General features: G+C 44.5%; 1 protein-coding gene across 1 annotated transcript; it reads right to left on the reverse strand.

Moving 5' to 3' along the window:
* Positions 1-3: 3 nt before the first annotated feature.
* On the reverse strand, positions 4-21,395 carry NPEPL1 (aminopeptidase like 1). The gene is made up of 12 exons (XM_054045674.1): positions 21,194-21,395; positions 17,878-18,063; positions 15,937-16,107; positions 13,393-13,482; positions 12,468-12,549; positions 12,174-12,316; positions 10,993-11,070; positions 6,807-6,907; positions 5,096-5,219; positions 3,178-3,354; positions 2,070-2,180; positions 4-813 (listed from the first exon to the last, which is right to left on the reverse strand). The coding sequence occupies exons 1-12, from the start codon at positions 21,341-21,343 to the stop codon at positions 655-657; spliced, it is 1,572 nt and encodes a 523-aa protein (XP_053901649.1). The 5' UTR covers positions 21,344-21,395; the 3' UTR covers positions 4-654.
* Between the last annotated feature and the right edge of the window lie 205 nt (positions 21,396-21,600).

Raw genomic sequence — 21,600 nt, forward strand, 5'->3', positions numbered from 1 at the left:
TACTTCATTTTATAAACCAAGTTTATTCATAGTCCCACTATTTCTTTTCTTTCCAAGTGAATATGTTCTGTTATCTGAAACAGTAAGAGTGTTTTGGCCCACTCTTTTGTTGATTGTAATGGTCAGCAAAAGCTTAGCATGCAGGTACTGCACCTTACTAAAATAAAAAGCCTTTTCCCGTTAGACCTTCTTTGCTGCTAAGCTGAATTGCCATGGAATAAGCTGAGCCTACAGTGGTTTCTTCTTCCTCACACAACTCTGTTGTGAGAAGTAGTGGGGGCTGTGAGAATCAATAAAACCTCATGGAAAGTAACAAAGTAAATCAGAAGGCCTGGTAAGCAAGAGCAGCTGTGGCTTATTCATGCATTAATGCACTCAGCAAGTTTTGTGAGGTGCTTTAAGGGGGACATTTCCCTCCCTCCACTAAAGCTAGTAGAGCTCGGAGCTTGCAAGGTCAATGTTGTTCAGCAACTGTGGGCACCAATAATTTAAAAAACAAAAGACTAGGCCGTTTCATCAGAAATAAGCAATCAATCTCATCATGACAGTAAAAAAAAAAAAATGGCAGTTTCCCATGTATGGTATCTTTGCTTCAGAACAGATCGGTGCAAAGTGAGGTAATATAGGCGCCCCGTTGGTAAGGGCTGGGGAACATTAAACAAGGCGCCGCCTTTTAGAATCTCTCTCCATCTCCTCATCTGGAGAGTCTCCATTGCATCCCAGAGGGGACACCATGTTCAGCAGAGGATCTTCAGATGCACGGCCAAACAGGGACAGCAACAAAGCCACTCCATAACCAGTAGCTCGTTCGCCCTAGAAAGAAATGGTTACACTTCAGATTTTAATATCACTTGGGTGTTGCACTCATCCTCACTCTTTTCCAAGCAGGATGTAAGTGGCACATCCAGGCAGAGAGCTGACCCGTGAGTCTGCGCACATTCTTGGGGTGGCATTTTCCAAAGTGCCTGTGGGAGTGAGATATCCAACTCCCTGAGCTGCTTTGGAAAATCCCACCTTTTATGCCGCCCTTGGCAGAAGAACTCTGAAGAAGCTGGCAGCGTGCTCACAGGCAGACATTTCTGACGGATCCTGCTGAAACAAGTGCTAAATAAGCAGGCACCACACACAAAGGAGAAAAATGGAGAATCCTAATAATACTTTAAGATATGCAGATGTCTAGAAACATGCACACTACTAATGCAGAAATCCCAGTCTGCTCTGTAATGATACAAATAAACACAGCACAACATCCTTTACAATGATCTTTACCATCAAAGCAAGAATGTATTCTATGAAACTGATCTACAGATGAGTTGGAAGTAGTACATGGTTGCTCTGTAAGAGAAGCCTCCTCTCTTTCTCTGGAACTGTACTCTTGGGTTAAGTTACGGCTGATATTGGTGAGTGGGTGAAGTTTGCACTTTACTGTAGTTTAGTAGGAGGCAGAGTGCAATTCATTTGCAACAGACAGACTAACAATTACTGTGTTGTATTTATCCTAACCCCTCACAGCAGAGAATCCACAATTCAATACCAGAGAGGAAAATCCAGATGCACAATTTTTTTTTTTTTTAAAAAGCAAAGCAGCTAGTTGGTTAGCAAGAAAAGAATGAGCATGCAAATATCTGCTGAGGCACTGGGGGAGCAGATAGAGCCCCACAGAAATCTGACAGGCAGCCCAGACAAGCCAATTGGGAAGAGACACAACAAAGCCAACGCTGTACAAACACCATGAAAGGATATTGGGCTAAATCACTTATCCCCATGGCACATTTTATGTACTCATTTCTTAAATCTGTAGAAGGCTCTTAGTTGGGTTAAGAATGCACATGTTGCTGCAAATCAGAAATTAGACTAAGTAACATTTAGAGATTTTTTTAAAAATAAAAAAACCCAAATAATTAACCGGAATAAAGCAGGTATCTTTCTAAAATCTAGATCTCTTTGTACAGTCATTACTTCCTACAAGAAAGCTTTCCTGTCTAATTCTCCTACCCCCACATCAGAGAGCTCTGCAAAAGCAGCAAGCAGGAAAGGTGACAATTCACACGACAAACGAACACACTCACCGCATGGACAGGTGCTGCAATGTCTATATGGACCCAGACTCCAGACCAATCGAAACCGATGTGAGAAGCAATAAAGAGCCCAGCACAGGAGCTCGGAGTATTGTCTCTGTCCTGGAGAAACAGTAAAAAGTTTGGTTTTGTGAGATAATTTGTCTTTAAAAATATTGTTTGTCTAAAAATAACTCGTAACAATTTCTTTACATTACCCAGCATTTTAGAAGAGGGGTTCTCAACCTTTTTCTTTCTGAGGCCCCCCAACATGCTATAAAAATTCCACAGCCCACCTGTGCCACAACAACTGTTTTTCTGCATATAAAAGGCAGGGCCAACGTCAGGGGGTAGCAAGCAGGGAAATTGCTTGGGGCCCGTTGCCACAGGGGGCCCTGTGAAGCTAAGTTGCTCAGGCTTCGACTTCAGCCCCGGGTAGCAGGGCTTGGAGCCAGCCCCAGGTGGTGGGGCTTCGGCTTTCTATCCTGGGTCCCAGCAAGTCTAATGCCGATCCTGCTTGGGGGGTCCCCTGAAACCTGCTCACGGCCCCCCTCTGGGCCCTGGACTCCTGGTTGAGAACCACTGTTTTAGAAGACAATGTACAAATCCACCTCTCATAAGGCCAGCAAGTTCTCGGGTATGCAAGAGTGAGCTAATGCCTGCTGCTCCTCTTTGGAGTTACCTCCCCACTCAGCTGTGTTTTCTCCTTACCTCCGTTCCTGGTACTAAACAGAACCATTGTACTTTTACTGGGACAGAAGGGGTGGGTTACACAGCCATGATGCATGTGGCAGTTAAGACAATGCAGAATCCTCCATCACACCAATTCCAACCCCACTTATTTAGCTTAGATATACCAAGGTCAACAGCTGAAGTCACCACAACCAGACCTGAGGCCAGGCCTGGCTCCCTTTGTCAAAAACAGAGCTGTTTGCAAGTGTCAATGGCAGGCAGGTTTCTAAAAGCTTTTATCAACTACCCATATATCATTTTTGTATCTTCTAGCCCCTCCTCCAACTGGTGCATTATGCAGAACATGCACGGGGAGTCTGGCCTGAACAATTCTGATTAAATAAGGGAATTTAAAAAAAAAAAAAAAAAAAAAAAAAAAAAAACCTACTGCCACAGAGTTCTTCATATCGGCTACAGCAGAGGTAAATTCACTAAAATGGAGCTCAGGACAATACACAAGAGGGTGGACCAGGTCTCCGCAGTTCCTGCCAGCTATAACACAGGCCTTCTCCCAGTCTTCATTGTTGGTGAGGACAGCAGCATGGTATTTCCCTGTGGCAATTCCCTAGTGAAGGATAAGACACAACCAAGTAGGATTAATATGGGTTTAGTCCCAAACGCTTTAGCGGACGTGCTGGATAGAACAATTTTCTTCTCCCTACTTGGCGCTAGCAGTTGCCTGCCCTGCAACATGGCTATCAATGACATGCCCACTGAGAAAACATATCTGAAAACTAAAGAAAAAGACTGAGGTGTTATAATTAAACAGAGGGGTTCTGGGCATCATCAAAACATTTTACATTTCAGAAAAGAAACCCATTTCACAGTGAAATAGTCCACCTTCGTCTGGGCTAACACATCGGCAGACACACAAAGATCTCCCTGGGGTATCATAGCCAACAAACTATATGGCTGTATGACTACATGCCCATGTTTGTTGGTCCAGCAATGAATTATAAATAAAATAGCTCACATGCACAGACAACCCACCTAGCATTTTGTGTCAACCACAGATAACATGGACATTGTGAATGCAGGACCCTTCATTGGAAAGGTCATTTCACCCTAGATCTGCAGTTAGGTCTTGGATTCGACCTGAGACCTAGAAGCCATATGTTGTTTGAGTTTTCCAGACAGGTACCATAGGGCAGACATAAGGCAGGTTTTCAAAAGGACACAGTTACACTGGCATGCACAATCTCTGATGTATGCAAAAAGCATGCTTCCAGGAACTACCCAATTTTTAAATGAAGACTAATTCTAACCCCAGACATCCAGGCCAGATCTCATCACAGGAACTACTGCCTGTCCACACCATCTTCTATAAAAATGTTATAGTGGTTTGCAAAAGTGGTATTTCAATGTCAGTTTTTACTTTTTTGCTAATATTATATACTGTGTGTAACATACGCCCTACATTATATAACATACCTTGTAAATCAAGCCTTTGCCAAATAATTAACTGCAGACGCCAGGCCAGATACTCAGCTGGTGGAAATCAGCATAGCTCCACTAACTTCGAAGAAACTAGTGTGATTTACATCAGTTGAAGGTCTGGCCCATTAATCTCAATCTTGTATAGAACTTCCAGCTCTTGTAACTGCTAAACAATATCCAGCTATAGTTACATCATCAGATAAAAATGTGCTAGGCCAAGCACAAGTTCTCTTACCCATCCTTGTGGTGATGATAAAGCCTAACAACATTTCACTCCTTCATACAACACATGTCTTGTGCCTAAGCAAAGGGGATGAGTCAAATTTACTAGGCTGAATTTAGAAACACCCATGTGTTCACCATTATTGATGGTTATTACCTCCAGCTTAGTAAACCCCGCAGGGACTTCAATGGGAACAGGATCAGACCATGGAAACTGAAAACAGCATCTTAAACACTGGTTCAAGTTCTCTCAAGGAGAAATTGATAAAACTGTCAACTTCTGAATAAAACTGGAGCATTTACATGAGTTTCATTTTGTCTCTGAATAAATTCAATTTTTTACTCAATTACGTATGAGATATAAAAGCTCATAAGGTACACAAACCATGTCTGACTAATGTAGTTATAAATATAACACGCTGGCAAAGTGTGTTATATTCCCCTCTGTTGGCTGGTCCATGTAGAGGATAACAGCCTATTACTGCTGCTAGCTAACAGAGTTACTTTTCCAGCTCAAGTTGTAGAGACCTGTGGTTTGTAGCCTAAAGTGCAGCATGCTGTCGCCACGGACAACCTACAGTGGTGGCACGGGGCCGTTATAATGAAAAGCTGTCCTCCAGCAACCCAGAGACTTTGCAAACAAGTACCTGAGCTCCGGTGAGAGTGGCCATGTCAAGAATGATATCAGCGCCGAGATCCTTGCATGCGTACGCTACTCCATCAGCCAACACCAGCCTGCCCTCTGCATCAGTATTGTTGATCTCCACAGTTCTAGGAAGAAGACGTTATTTAATGCAACAACGTTTCAGGTTGGGAATTACATATGCAAAGAGATCCTGCTATGCAGCTCTAAGATCCAACACTGCTGCAAAGCGAAAAATATAAAGAAAATGCATTTACTTCTTATTTGAAGCAAGAGACCCTTTCCTTTAAAGTTCCAAAACAGAGCGTACCTGAGCGTCTAGTGCTGGCTTTATCATAGATCCTACAGTCTGCAGGGCAGGGACCAGCTTTTTATTGGGTTTTTACAGTCTCTCGCACAATGGGGCTGGGATTTCTAGGAACTACTGCAATATAAATAAGAATATATACGAATAGCAACAGCTACCTATCTTCAGCTTAAAGAGCCCTAAACGCTCAGGCAATGCTAATCTATTACTGGAACTGGGACTCTATAAAACAAAGATGAAAATGGACAAAATCGGATGCTCTTCTGCTCAGATGGGAATCAGATTAGAAGGATATTTTACAACGTGCTAGCAAGAAGAAAGCATCCACTTCTAAACACACAGGAAACTCACAACTACGGCTATGTGAAATAGCGGCATCAGGATTTGAGTACAGGATTTGAGAGGTTTTTGCATTTTGGTTTGTACTCGGAATAATTGTCATTTTTCAGGGAATCTGTAAAACTTTGAGATCCCCCAAGTCCGCCCTCCAGCGGTATCTCAGAAAAAAAAAGTTAACTTTTCTGTGAAAATGTTCTTGTTTTCAGTCAAAATGGGGAGATTTCACGCAAACAGCTCAAAACTTTCAGCCAAGGACACAGGTTGTGATGTTCTATTTCATACTTTTAGGGTAGTCACTTTCCCAATGTCATTTCCATGAAAAAGGTGATTTTTGCTCTCCCATCCAATGCTAACAAGTAAGCAGTGAATTAGAGTAGCTGATCCTTTATACAGATCCTTTAATGACCCAGAACAGTTGTCTGGGAATCAGGTAAGAATCCTTTATTATCTGGATTTCAGGACTTAATGAGCAGATTTTCAAGATACCAATGAAGATTTTGTTGCAAAGATTTGTCAAAGACCTGGTTTCATTTTTTCAGATTCTGAAATTTCAAAAGGAAAAACGAGGATGAAAATTTTGTCATTTTCCATCCCCATCCCATTTTTCAACCATCTCTAGTTGACAATAGAGATGTAACGTGAGATTTTTACAGCAATATATTGTGTAAAATAAACAATTTATAACCATCTTTTGTTTCTTTAGATTCTCCAATTTAAAACTTGCTGCAGATGTTAATATTGTTTGATTTATTCTCAGTTACTTGGCTAAGGTATTGTGGACTTCATTTGGCACGGTGGCTATGGCTGGGAAATGTATGAATGATATGAGGGTTTATTATTTGTACTGCTTAGCACGTACAAGCCTAGTGATGGATCAGCACCCTATTAAGTTAGCTGCTGTACAAACACAGAATGATAACAATAAAAGGTCCTTGCCCCTCTAAGAGCTTACAATATAAGAAAATAGATTCTTCAGCTATACCCTTTGTTCACTTGAACTGGAGCCATTTAAATCAAGTGTAGAGACAAAGAACTACTAAATACGTCTATGAAAGGGACAGAATCTTACTTTCCCGAGTAAAGGACATGGATGTCATCAGGTCTTGTTGAATTAGGCCCAACAGAATTTTCAGCCAAGCAAAAAACAGCATGAAGATTGTCTTTAAAGCCCTGTAACAATAAGAGGAGAGATGCAATTCAACATAACTTACATAGTTTAGTGTGACTGAAATTAATGAGGGATTCTGGCTTTTAGACACGTCTATTACCATGAAATGCATTTATCACATGCAAAATCTGTGACAAGTAACTTCTAATCTGGAGCTGATGTCAAGATATGTAAACTCATTGGGGCAGGGATTATCTTTTTGTTCTGTGTTTGTACAGTGCCTAGCACAATGGAATCCTGATCCATGACTGGGGCTCCCAGGTGCTTTGGTAATATAAATAATAAAAAAAAAAAAGACAGCGTAGAGATTCATTGACTGTAGCTTCTGAGTTTTCAGTGGAGAGATAATAAGGAACCTAACAAAAAGAAAGCAGCACACGCTGAGAAGAGAGCATGTGATGTGTGTGTTAGGGTGGGGAACTAAAGCTTTTGCCAGCTGCTTAAATCACTGAATTCAGCCTCTTTCACTCTCTGGCACATAAGTCTAGTCTCCGGGGGTCTCATTTATTTTGTTCTCATTTCTGTTGTCAGGTTCAGTGGGCAGCGCTGGTGGGCGGTGATATACAGGAGGTCACACTAGATGATGTAGCGGTCTCTTCTGGCCTTAAACTCCGTGACATCAGAATTAAAAAGTGTCTCTCTTCAAGATGTCTGCATCAACAGAGCTGGTTGAAACTTTGTGAAATTTGATTCTTTGATAAAAATAATCTAGACGTTTTCGTAAATTATTTTTGCTCTTTTTGACCAGCTCTAATAGGGTCAATCCAATCCAAAGCCTATTAATGTTGACAGGTGTCTTCTAACTGACTTCAATGAGCTCTGGATCAGGCCCCTTCTAAGTACAAGGTCCTTATCCATAAAACCAGAGTATTACTATATGAACAACAGTGGTGCAGATTTTCAGAAATGTGCTACTGCACATGTTCAACCTCAATACAGCCCTAAAAGCATGCTCAAAACACAGAGACTGGGCCAATATTTCTAGCTACTTAATCATCTCTAGCCACAAATAAAAGGTTCAGATAATAAATCCTTTCAACATGACAATTATAAAGACTTGTGACAGCCCGTTACAAAGTAGTTCATGATGAATGAGCTTTTATTTTCCAATGCTTGTGTTTTCTATTACTTCTGTTTTAGTTTCGAGTGATGCCTGGGGAGCCTTTGATAAATTGCTCCCATCCCTATCACTTCCGGCAATCTCAGGGAAAAGCTTGCAGTAGTTACGAAGAAGGCTAGATACAACAACAGTTGGTCTACAGCCATTTGTAAACTGTAAGCCTTCTAAAGAGGAACCCTGAAAGAACAACTGCCAGGCCATGTGGACCCCAACTGGATTAAACCAGATACCAGAAGAGATCTGATGGAAGGTCGATTCTCCAGACAATAAGCTGAGTGACCTTATTGCCTATTATCATTGCCCCGCAGGGCCTAGTTATAATTAGCATTCTCCCTGTAGAGGACATGGCAATGCCTCCTGATTTTCCAAAATTCCACTATGGAGACTTCATTTGGAAGACGACTGGCTGTCCTAGAGTATGGTATTCACATGTGTGTCAATGCATCACTTCCCATCCCATACCGGTCTACTGCAGGATTTCTCACACCTCGACGTCCATAAGAGACAAGATACTAGTCCATTCAGTCCACGGGTCTGATCCAATACAGCATTTCCTAGGGTTGCCCCACTTCTAAATGGTACCATAAGGTGTCTCACAATGAAAAAGAATGATCACTGTGTGGTATCCTATTTTGCTGTGAGCTACACTGCGTGCTCTTAACAGCTGGCAAATAATTTGTATTTTCCCTTCTCTCTTTTTCTCTCTTTCTGATTAAATCCCACTCTGTTTTTTTCTGGTTTATAACCAGTTTATATTTGTATTTTGTTTGATGACATTTTAAAATATATCACTGTTTTCATGTGTACAACATGCTGAGTGCACTGGGATAGGGGGGGCGGCTCTTTTTTGTGGGGGAGAAGGAGGAAAGAGTGGCAGCTGGGTCTTAATAAATAAATCTGCTTTGATCTCCTTTCACAATTTTCAACAGCAGCAGTTGCTTTTAAAAGAAGCAAACTCTTGGTTGCGTCAGAGGTCAGTTTCACTAGGGATCTTTTGATAAGCTTCACCTGCTAGAGATGCCAGGACTTGCTGAGCCAGCTCATGGTCTTAAGTCCAAAGGGCTAACCCAAGAGTTAGATTGGCTCTTTGTACTTTGTAAATTAAAGCCAACAACCATTCCTATAAAAGGACAGCAGTAGGGAACCATCAAATAACCTCACACACAAGAGCTGGGGTACTTTACAAATAAAGGGATACAAGAGACACTGTGCCAACCAGAACCTCCTGCTGGGCAAAGTTGATCTGCATGACAAAAAGCTGTTCTATTCGTGTTCCATAAAAGGAATTCCATCAAGTGCGTGTATATTTACTCCTCTAAATAGGAAATGCAGCTAAACTAATGCTTAGAAAGGTGGACACTCCATCCCATCCATCCCATTATCAAATGTCCCCAGACAGATGATTGAATCCTGTTGATTTCTCTTGCAGGATCTACACGTTGCTTTTAAATACCTTAAATCAGTAACAAAAATGAATACTCCCCTACTGTCCAAATTACAACTTTGAAGATAGCTTCTTTTTGGACTTATTTACCTGGCATTTATTCTAGAGATTTTAAAACTAAGCAATAGGATCCTGGTGTTTACAAATACGTAGCCTGGATTTTCTCAGAAATACAATAGCCTTTGCAGGCTTAATTTGCCCAGACTAATTTTACTGCCATATTGCACAGTCATAGTAATGGTGTGGGAAAATGACCAGTCATTTACATGCACATTTATCAGGACTGTGAACAATAATTGCACACAATAGGTGCACATGCACTTGTAAAACTTTGGTGCACAATCGTTGAGGGATAATTAGTATAAAACGAAGTCAAGTTGTCATGTTGACGGCATACATGGCTTTTGTAGTCCCATCGGAGTGCTGTGAAAATTCTGTCTTGTGCTTTGGAATTGTGTGTGTGTGATTTAAATTATTTGAGGCGTGAGGGTTACAGAGCTAGAGCTTAAGGGAAGCTGCTCCTTGCAAATTTGCTTCCAACTGCAAGACTGTGCAGATAACTATGAGGTTTATAGTCCTTCCACATCAAACACTCCTGTTATAGCCAAGAACATAACTAAGGTCATAATAAACTGCTGGGAAATAGAAGTTTGGCATCTGACCATCTCCTGGACAGATCTTCTCTCAGACTTGTATGTTAATCCACAGCAGCAAATGTTCTTTGAACCCTGGATATTTCTTGGAGGCAATGGTTGCTCCATCAGCAAGACTTACAGTGATTGGATTTATGGTGAAAGCTGAATCCCTCTGGCAGCGGTGACACTAGGTTTATTGTTATTGTTATTATTATTATTATTCAGAATGGTTCCCAACATTTCAAGGTTTGGCTTTATGCTGGTCTCCTTCTACCTTCTGTCCACAGGAGCAAACCAAAAGCCAGCTCCTTGCAAGACCATAAACTGTTGATGGGGAAAGATAAGCCTGTTTTCCCAGTGTTCATACCTTATCTACCTGTTTGCTGACAATAAAGAAAACACTCAATGCCCTCACCTGAGGCAGCTGATTAACAGCTTATGACAACACTACATAACAATAGTGCAGGAAGAGAAGAGCAACACTCTTACACGGTTATGTACTGCTAACAAAGATATTCTTCTCAGCAACCGCAGCTACCAACAATTCTGCAGAATGCATGTGACCCAAGAACTTCTCAGGATATGAGCATACTTAGCACTTACACATATAGGCTCCGGTTTGGAAAAGTGATTTCCCGAATCGGGGCCCCTAGTGCTTTACAAACATTAATTCTCAAGACCCCAGTGATGTATGTAAACCTCCCCATTTCACAGAGAGACAGGCACTGATGGGTAGCAACTTGTCCAAGGCCACTCACAGTTAGAACTCTGAAGCTCCTAGGCCCCAGTCCAGGGAACACAGTACTAGACAAGACTGCATCTTCTTGGCAATACGTGAACTTAAGCAAGAATTCCGATCTAAGTTATGCTGACTAAGATTTCACTTACTTGCTTTAGCGTGGCTTTGAAGGCACCCAAAACAGCAGCCGCTCCACCACAATCACGTTTCATGCCAGGCATAGTGGTCTATTTAAAACAGAAATATATATATTTGTGTGTGTGTGTGTGTGTGTGTGTGTGTGTGTGTGTGTGTGTGTGTGTGTGTGTGTGTGTGTGTGTGTGTGTGTGTGTGTGTGTGTGTGTGTGTGCGCGCGCAAAAACATAAGGGAGACTCACAGTTTTATTCCCTGTTAAAACTAGAATCTCTGATGCAACCTTAACTCTCAAAGCTTTTGCTTTGCACCTTAAACTTTGAAGACAGAAAACGTATAAATGCTATTGCTAACCCACTGAAAATGAACAGCTTGCCCTTTTTCGCAAGGGAAGCTTTCATAACATGATCTGCATACTGGACAAGCCATTTTTATGTTAAATACAGTCAATTCTCCAGACATTGTTTCTGTCTGGCTCTTACTAGATCCTGTTTTAGAGCTGAAAATACTAAACTTCTGTTGCTATTTCAGCATATAAAGTCAACAGGCTGCAATGTTCTCTATGGGCCTGACAGCATGAGTTAAAGTCAATGGGTGTCTTTCCATTGACTTGGAGGGGTTTAGGATCATGCTTTAGGTTCAGGAATGAAGGCCCTTCAATTCTAGCTTTCTTCTAATGCTGCAAGCTACTGCAGGAGGAAAATATCAGCAATTTAACTGCTTTGCCACGTTCCCAGAATCTTATTTGCCACTTTCACCCTTATGGCTTGTTTACAGCTATGCACCCGTGAAGGATCTCAAGTAGAAGTGTTTAACTCAAAGAAAAACATCTCATTTTCCATAGACACTTCCGACATAAATTATCCACTTCGACTTTATCACAAGCAAAGATGGAAGTAGGACACTGGGTATGTCTACACTGCAATCAGAGCTGTGACTGCAGCACACGTCGACAGACCTGAGCTAGCTTTGACCCCGCTATCACAAACAACGGTAGTTAAGCCATGGGCTATACATTCCTGCCCTGGATTCTGGGTATGTAGTGGAGACATGCTGCGGAACGTGCTGCTGTTGCTTAACTGCTCGTCATTTGACATAGCTAGAAGAAAGCTCGTTCGAATATATCTACATGGGCTGATTGAAGTATAGACATTCCTCCAGCCACCTATTCTATCTACAGATACAGCATTTACATACCTTTCCCTTGATGCTGAGGCCTCCGGTGTCATACACAATACCTTTCCCAACCCATGCAATGGTTTGTGTCGCACCATCCGGGGTGTGACTGAGTACTGCTAGGGCAGGTGGATGAACAGCTGCTTTGCCAACTCCATAGATACCTGGAAAAGAAAGATTGAAAAACCTGAGTTGTTAGGGGAGGGAGGGAGGGAGAGAGAGAGTGTGCGTGCGTGTGTACCAAAAGTCATAACGAAGTGGGCACTCTCCTGAATTAAACTGAAAATGAAAGACTGAGCTTTCAGCAAGACATACCTCCAAATCCCTTCTCATTCAGCTCCTCATCACGAAAAATGGTTGGAACAATCCCAAGATCCTTGCCAACTTTTTTGATTTCCTTTAAGGTGATCATAAAAAAATATATATATATAAAATTAAAAAATAATAATTAGCCAATGTTGATTAGAATGTGCATGTGTCTTTCCAAAGCTAAAGATGCCCACCCACACGTCCACTGCGTGCAAAGCCACAAAACGTTCAAGATCTTGGGCCTGATGCTGACCTCCTGATCGTGTCATTCTTTTGACTTCAGTGGAGATACCACTGATTTATGACAGCGTGAGGGCTGACTCTGGCCTTTAAGTTCTGATAGAGAGAGGAGCTTTTAAATAGGAAGGCCAGCCAGCCTCCACAGAAGGCACTTTCCTATATCAGACCATGATGAAATAGAGAAGGAAAGTTCATGCTCTCAAAAACTTTGCATAATAGTAAAATAATTTGCACAAATGGCTCCCTTCACCTCATGGTCCCAGAAACACTCGACAGTGATAACTGAACAGCATTCCCTTTTCATGGATGGGGAACAAGTGGCTAAGGGACTCGTTTCCAAAAGGGGGCAGCACCCTAGAACCAGTGGGAACTGTGAGCATCTAGTACCTCTGAAATATCAGCCTTAAGTGACCTGTCCAAAAATCATGGAGCAAGCCAGTGGCACAGTCAGAAAGAGAATCCAGCTCTCTGGACTCGTGATCTGTTTAACTGGGCTTCCCTCAAACTCGCCAGTGCTCTTGAGCTGTGAAAGGATCAGACACTACGGACAAGCCTGTAACAGCTTCATGGGGATGCCTGCCATCATTCACACTGCCCAAGATTTCGCTAAGAGATGCCAGCATTAATTCTAGACCGCGACATTCAAGACAGACTTCCAATAGGCAACCCTGTTGCAAGGTGTATCACCAACCTCCAGGAAGCTGTTAGTGTTCATCTCATTGCATGGGGTGTCCACAATGCGAGCAGCCAGCCTCACCCCTTCTGTAGCACTTGCCAAACACTGGAAATACAAGAAATGAAAGGCACAGACAATCGAGAGCTGGCGGACTAATTGCACAACGCTGCACAGAAATTGGGTTCAACGTAAAGGCACAAGATGCGCAGTTCCCCGATTCTCAACTGCAACAGATCCTTGTTCAAGTCCAACACTTTTGCACTGCCTATTCTTCAGCTCCAATTAATTAGCTGTGCCTTAAGGAAACTGAATTCCTTTCCAGAGTGAATTGACAGCACAATGTAACAGTCCTTTTCACTGTCCTACTGAACAATCACACAGCGCAATGTCAAGTTATGAATGCAAAGGAGAGGGCATGAAACCGATTCATATAATGAAGGGCTCCCATAAACGGTGGGCTGCTTATGCTGGAAGCCTGTGGAAATGATATAGTCCTTTGGAGGGGAGGCTGTAGAGCTGATTAACTCTGGAGGCTTCAATGCTGTTTACTATTGCAATACATTTTACATGGGCCTCCATCTTAAACTGGCCCAGACAAGGAAGATGGTGCAGAATAGAGCAGCCTGCCTGGTGAGTGGTGTATCCAAAAGGAAGCACGTGACATCAGTGCACTGGGGTCTGCAAGAGCCATCTCATATTTTCTGGGTTGAATTTATGGAGTGACATCCTAGTCTCACTGAAGTCAATGGGAGTTTTTTCACTGAATTCAGCTGGGGAAAGGGTGTCAGGATTTCACTCTAGAGCCGTGGTTCTCAAACTGATTTGATCACGCCCCTTTCTTTGTGTCTGCAGTAGTTACCACCCAAGTACATATACTGATAAAAAAATCCACTTACAACTCCCTAAATATCAGAACCAGTAAGGTACTGATTCAAACCGAGCCATTTCAGTATATAGCAATACCATACCATGCCACCCGTACTGCTGCCGCAGCGCTACTTTCAGACCTGGGGGCCAGAGAGCAGTAGTTGCTGGCCGGATGCCCAACGTTGAAGGCAGCGCTGTTACAAGTAGCTTCTCATGCCCCCCCAGAATGTATTCTGTGTCTCCACAGGGAGGAGGCCATGCCCCAGTTTGAGAACCTAGAATCTAGGGGTTGGTTTTGAGCCATAAAGCCTTAAGTGGCTTGGGTCCTGTCTCCATGATGGGGTCCGTTTTCATTACTCATAGGATAATACTTAGTCCTGCCATGAGTGCAGGGCACTGGACTAGATGACCTCTCGAGGTCCCTTCCATTCTATGATTTTCTCGTTGGGGGTGAGGAGCAGCTGCTGTTACGCGACTGCCCTATATTGTACTATACGGTCATAACAAAGATGCTTAGAGCTTGGGAAAGCCACTTTAAAAAAGAAATAAACACAACTATATCCTGCCCTTAGCCAATCTATGAATACTTCCCTGCCACCCTCACGAAAACTGATTAGCTGGGCTGGCATCATTTTGTGTGGTGTAGCTAATCCAGCTCGCAAGCCAGGGCAGAAGCAAAGGCATAAACTAGAAAAATTTGTAACTGCTCTTCTGACAGGGATAAGCGTCAGCTCAGTGACACTAGTCAACCTAGGCCTCTTCAGCTCCATCACAGCCAAAAACATGGTTGAGGGGTTCCTGCAACTAATCAAGTGATATGCTAAGTTCATGCTGTATAATACAGACTTGCAGCTCAACTCTGACTGATTATTTCCCTAGTGCAGAGGTTCTCAAACTGGGGGTCACAAGGTTGTTACATGGCGGGGTCGCGAGCTGTCAGCCTCCACCCCGAACCCCACTTTGCCTCCAGCATTTATAACAGTGTTAAATACAAAAAAAGTGTTTTTAATTTATAAAGGGGGGGTGGTCGCATTCATAGGTTTGTTGTGTGAAAGGGATCACCAATACAAACGTTTGAGAAACACTGCTCTAGTGTCTCATTTCTGGCTACAAAGTTTCACTAGGAGAATAAAACACTGAAGTCATGTAATGTCACATATAAATATCATAGGCCATATTCTGGCCCCAGAACATTCAGCTACTGGTGACTTCAATGAGAGATGCACATATGTAACAAATGGTAGAATTCAGCCTCATAAAAGCAGGATAAACTTACTGTAACTTCCTTTGGCTGGAAACATATCCACATGCCTGATTCAATGCAATATTAGGCCATACGTTAAAATCTATTAATTGCACTTAAGACAAATATTATAGAAGTGACGTCTCTATGTGATGTGTCTGTACAGTTCTCCGCGGACACAGGAGTCTGACCCCTGATTGAGATCTTTAAGTATCTCTGCAAAAATATCTTCAGCATTACCAAATCTGAATGCTATAAAGTTATAGTCACATAAGTGGTAATAAAACTGAGTTGATCTGTGACCATTTCTTATCTTGGGTGCAGCAGATATTCTACATTCATTAGCTACTGAATGGTAATTCATATCAGTGTCACAGTTCTGAAAGAAAACTGGGCTGGATATACAAGGAGCAATGTGACAGCTAACTGAGGGAAAATCTGTAACTTACTTTAAGCGTTTCCACTTCTATGGGCCCATTGTTCTGTCCAACCAGGAAAAACTCCACAATTACAGTTTTCTTCTCTGTGCGCCTAGATGCACTGGACCGATGCGTGAACAGTGGGAATGCCCTGGCTAGCGCACAAGCCGAGGCAAAGACTTCAGAGCGCTCACAGACCATCTGAAATACCAGCAGGAAGACAAGTGGGTCACAAAGTGTTAGAAGCGGATGAAACTGGATTATGGGGTCTGTTAAGAGTGCCAGGGACAGATAAGAGTGCCAGGGACAGAAAAGAGAAGGAGCTCAGGCCTGGCCTATACACAGACTTTAAACTGGTTAAACTATTTCAATTAGGGAGTGATTTTTTTCCTGAAATAGTTATACTGGTATAACCCCTCGTGTGGACAGAGTTATACCGGGATGAAGGGGCCTTAGACCAGAATTGCTTCTTTCACTTCCCATACAGGGATAAGCTCTTCTGCAGGACCCTGTAGCACTTTTATCCAGGTGCAAGTATGTCCACACTGGGGTGTGTGTACTAATTTAATTCCAGTGATATAGTCAAAACGTTTCAACTTTAGTGCATAGTCAAGGCCTAAGAAGCGTGGGAATTGCCTGTCTATATTCCAAGCACTTTGACAGGAAATTACTACTATGGGAAAGGCTAAATATTAACTTTGGGCTCTTGATACATGCAGTAGATTCTTGAAGTTTACAATAGGAATGAGAAATGCAAAACTGTTTTAGAGAAATGTTATAAATGTTAACTCAGAAGGAACAGACTTAGATCAACTGGCCTCCCAACTAATTTTTCATGTGATGAGTGTTGTAGATAGCCTAATAGTTTATCTAGAGAAATGTTTCATTACTGACAGTAACCTGAAAGTCACCATTCAAACTGGTCTGCAGGAGATACTTGTCAAATTAAAAAGTCTCTCCAGTTGCAGCAATTTAACTAAATCTTTCTCTAGACTAGGATTCAAAGTGTGACATTAGCAGGTGTTAGCTAACACGTTTTCAGAGTCTAGTGTAGACAAGGCACATTGCCTTTAATATGTTCTAAACTGGTTGTGTAGCATGTATTAAAGGCAGGAGGCTGCTTCTACATTATACGTTTAAAACACGCTTGCTAGTATGTGTTAATGTCACACCTTAGATCTCATCTAGACAAGGCATCTACTGCTGCAAACCCTTTGTTTGGACTTTTATTCCAGATGAAGAGTGCATTACATCAATCTGGTTTAAATCTGTTTAAAAAAACACAATAAAAACAATTCTTAAAAGTGATTTGGTTAAACTGGTGCTCACCTTGTGCACAGACTAGCTCTTCCACTTAGTCCTTGGCTATGCTAGAAAGTTGTACCACATTATGGGTATGTCTACCCTGCAGCTGGGAGCATGCCAACAGCAGAGTAGCATGCCAACAACAGGACCAGGGCATCCAAGCAGGTTTTTACTCGGGTGGCTAGCCTGAGCCACTGCCCGTGCTACCCCCAGATACGCTGCTTTTTGGCGCATTAGCTAGAGCAGAGCTACCGTGTCTGTCTACCTGCACCTGGAATCACCTTCCCAGCTGCAGTGTAGACAACCCTGTGACTATACCAGTAGAGTTATACCTATGCAACCAACCCCCCTAGCATAGATGCAGTCATATTGCTATGAAGTGCTATATACAGTATAACTAGCGCAACATGGAAAAGGGAATAAGCTTTATCAGTATAAATCTTCTTTATGGTGGTATAATTGTGTTCACACTAGGGCTTTTATTGCTTTAACTGTTTTGGTAAAAACAAAACCAAAATAATCCCCATCCCTCTCGAACTGAAATAATTTTACTGCTAAAACTTTCAAGTATAGACGAAGGCCTTATTCTACAGATCAGACTTCCTCGAATACAAGAAAATGCTTAACTTAGCTTTTTAACAAAGGTACTTTCTAATTGTCACTTACAACAATACATCTGTTGATACCTCCTGGAAGACAGTTTCGAACAAGGCGGGTGATGAAGTGAGCTGCAGATGGGCTATTGTGTCTGCTAACCTTGGAAGGTAAAGCAGCTACAGTGGCATAGTTCAGGTAGAGGGGACAGTTGTCGGTGGGATTTGGATTCAGAGTGCTTAATGCAGCCTGCCATATCTGAGAGGAGGAGAAAGGGAAAGAGATTAAAAGCAAAGAACAGTACAACACTTTTCTATCAGTCTCACTCTTGGTATTTCTGACGGATTGCCCAACTGTAATATTTAGGTGCGGAAAGTGTAGAATGATACACCTGAGTTTAGATACAGTGTCCGCTAGAATCCACATGCAGGCAACTTTTTTTATGATGTTTTTATACACACAACTTAAATATGGATACATACTTCCATAGGCAGTGCAAGTTATGTTTGATACTACATTAAACATGGAAACAGGCCATTTTATGTAATAGCTATTCAAAGCCTTTATAATTAAAACTGTTTTAATAGTGATAAAAAGCTGGTTTGATTTATTAGCATAGAATATATAGCTGTTTCACATGGCCATTTAATTAAAAAAGGAGATGAGAGACAATTGTTCTTCACTAGAGACGCACAGTCCAATCAAGAACTGCCACACATCTAGCAAGCTAAAAATCTTAATGCAAAAATATTTGGGGTTGTCCCGTAATTTTTAAAAAGTCATTAGGAGAATCAAAATAAAAACAGATCAACACATTCCATCCAAACAGCTGGGAGAAGGGAAAAAAACCCAACATGATACGTTTCACCCTTCTCTGAAAATCCAATTTAGGTCTCAAGGTTGCCATTTGGCATGCAAGAATGTATATTTCAATAATTACAATATCCTCACCTGGCATTGCTAGAACACCTGTGACCTCAAAGGAACATAAAGCACTTTACACCCATCAAAGCAGAGGGAAGGTAAGATCAGTTCTACATTTTAAGTTGCAACGGTCCCCTCAATGGGCACATAGCAAATCCCACAGATCTTCCAGAACAGCAACAGGCTCCTGTCAGACGTTGCTATCTTAACTGCTGTGCCTGGAAGCCCTACCGAACCCCCCTCTACCGGGAAAATGACCTGCCAAGTGTCTCTCAGCTGGGAAGGGGGATTCCTTTGGGGAGGAGCCATTTTAAGGTTCATTTATAGCCGGGGTTCTCAAACTGGGGGTCGGGACCCTCAGGGGTTGCGAGGTTATTACATGGCGGGGGGGAGGGTCGCAAGCTGTCAGCCTCCACCCCAAACCCCGCTTTGCATCCAGCATTTATAATGGTGTTAAATATATAAAAAGGTGTTTTTAATTTATAAGGGAGCCGCACTCAGAGACTTGCTATGTGAAAGGGGTCACCAGTACAAAAGGTCGAGAACCACTGATTTAAAGCATCATTCATTGAGAGGCAAAGGATTTTGCTTTGTGGGTTTCAAGGAGACATTTAAAATCTCATTTCGCTTGAGAGGGCCCTGCTAAGCCCTCCTTCCCCACCACACTTTGTCCCCAGCCCCAATCCCCTGAACTGGGGCTCCCCTCACAGGGAAGCAAGAAGCAAGGCAACCACACCACGGTCTCAGGCAGGGCTCTGAGGCCCCCATTCACCAGAAACTGCTCTGCTAGGACAGGCAATCAGAGCTAGTCGCTTCCAGCCACCGCAACCAGGGCTGGCTCCAGGCACCAGCTGAGCAAGCTGGTGCTTGGGGCGGCAGATTGTTCGAGGCGGCATTCCGCCCAATCCTAGGGCAGAACAGCCGCATTTTTTTGGTTTTGTTTTTGTTTGTTCCGCTCCGACCGCCCTGTAGGGGGCGGTGGCGCAGAGAACCAGAGCGCCCTGCAGGGCAGTCCTCTTCCTTCACTCCCCGCCGACCAGAGCGGAGCCCTCGTGGCAGGCGGCAGCGCAGCGGGAGGGGCCGCGTGGCAGCGCCCCTGCTGTAGCCCTGGCCGCCCACTGCCCTCCCCCCCCCCAGCTGGTTCCCCTGCACCCGCGCTCCGGCCGCGCCACAGGTTTTTTGTTTTTTTCCTTTGCCGTTCTGGCTGCCCCATTTTTGTTTTGCTTGGGGCAGCCAAAAAGCCAGAGCCGGCCCTGACAGCAACTGTATTTCTTCTCAGAAAACACAGGAAGGTGATTTGCTGACTTCCCCTGTGATTTCCCTCCCAGTCCCCACCTGCAGGGGCAGGCTCACCCAGCTGCAGAGCTAGGAGATTAGAGCTGAGCTGAGTGCAACCCACCCAGCCTGGAAGAGGAAGGATGCTCTGGTGCGGTCCAAGCACAGAGGCATTAGGTAGAGACTACTCCTAGAAGGATGCTCATTCAAATGACACACATCTAGCAAGCTAAAAAGGGATTTTAGCCCAGGGGGGGGATTAAACACCCCCCCAAAGGGGGACTATGCACCCTGCACCCCCAGGACTCCCAAGCCAAACCCCACTCCAGGAGGGAATCATGCACCTTAAGCCCTCCGGAGTCTCCCTCCACGCACACACAGGGGCCCAATCATGCACCTGGCAGCCCGGTGGGATGAATAACCCAGGGGAAGGAGCAGGGGGGGAAAGATCAGCCTTGACCCAAAAGAAGCCCAATTTGTAGAATGGGGGTGCGGAGAGGCACTGAATCAAATTGCAAACCCTGTATGTGATGGAAACCACTTGAAGCCAGGGGCTGCGGCACCAGCCCCAGTCCCAGCACCTATGGCCCTGGGGAGGATCATACACCCTGTAGCCCTGGAGAAAAGGGGCCCTAGAGCGGAGCGGGAACGTGCGCCCTGGCGCCCAGCATGCATCCCGCAGCCCCGCCCGGGGGAGGGGAGAGGAGATCATGCACCCTGAAGCCCGGGCTTGGGGATGGCGCACCCCGCAGCCCCGGGGAGAAGTCGGGGGGTGGGGGGGCACATCCCGCAGCCCCAGGGTGGGGAATATCGTGCACCGCCGGGGTGGGGAGTATCATGCACCCCGCAGGGAAGTCGGGGGGGATGGCGCACCCCGCAGCCCCGGGGTGGGGAGTCTCGTGCACCCCGCAGGGAAGTCCGGGGGGGGGGGGTCGCGCATCCGACAGGGAAGTCGGGGGGGATGGCGCACCCCGCAGCCCCGGGGTGGGGAGTCTCGTGCACCCCGCAGGGAAGTCCGGGGGGGGGGATCGCGCATCCGACAGGGAAGTCGGGGGGGATGGCGCACCCCGCAGCCCCGGGGTGGGGAGTCTCGTGCACCCCGCAGGGAAGTCGCGGGGGGGGGATCGCGAGGGATACCGAGCAGCAGTCAGCGAGCTGCGGGGGAATCGTGCCCCCAGCCCGGCCTCACCTCCTCGCTGACCCGTGGCTGCAGCTTGCCCCGCAGCTGGGCCCAGGGCAGGCGATGCAGGTTGTGCAGCTGGCCCAGCACGAGCAGCGGGCGGCTCTGCGGATCCGCCTCCCCGGCGCTGGCCTGGAACTCCAGCTGCACGTTCGCCATCTTCCTGCCCGCAACCCCGGCCCTGCCCGGCCGCCTCCCCGCGCAGCGCCGCCGCGGGCGCCCCATGCGGCCGCGCCGGGCACAGCCGCGCTCCGCGGGGCACGTCCCTCCCGTGCATTCTGGCTCGCGGAGAGCTCAGCAGTTCGCAGCACCCTCGCCTGGAGGGAGGCGGCTGGTTGGGAACAAATAAAATCATCCCCCCACCCCCTCTTTTTTTTTTTTTTTTTTGGCTGAAAAATTGTGAAATTCAAAATGAC

The sequence above is a fragment of the Malaclemys terrapin genome, chromosome 12, assembly GCF_027887155.1.
Source record: "Malaclemys terrapin pileata isolate rMalTer1 chromosome 12, rMalTer1.hap1, whole genome shotgun sequence".
Taxonomy (NCBI): domain Eukaryota; kingdom Metazoa; phylum Chordata; order Testudines; family Emydidae; genus Malaclemys; species Malaclemys terrapin.

Excerpts from the sequence above, each read along its gene's own strand:
- NPEPL1 (XM_054045674.1), bottom strand. The coding sequence starts at position 21,343 with ATGGCGAACGTGCAGCTGGAGTTCCAGGCCAGCGCCGGGGAGGCGGAT. Across the intron at positions 13,483-15,936 it reads TAGAAGTGGAAACGCTTAAA|TGTTTGGCAAGTGCTACAGA; the intron begins GTAAGTTACAGA and ends TTGTATTTCCAG. Across the intron at positions 814-2,069 it reads TTGCAGCACCTGTCCATGCG|GGCGAACGAGCTACTGGTTA; the intron begins GTGAGTGTGTTC and ends ATTTCTTTCTAG.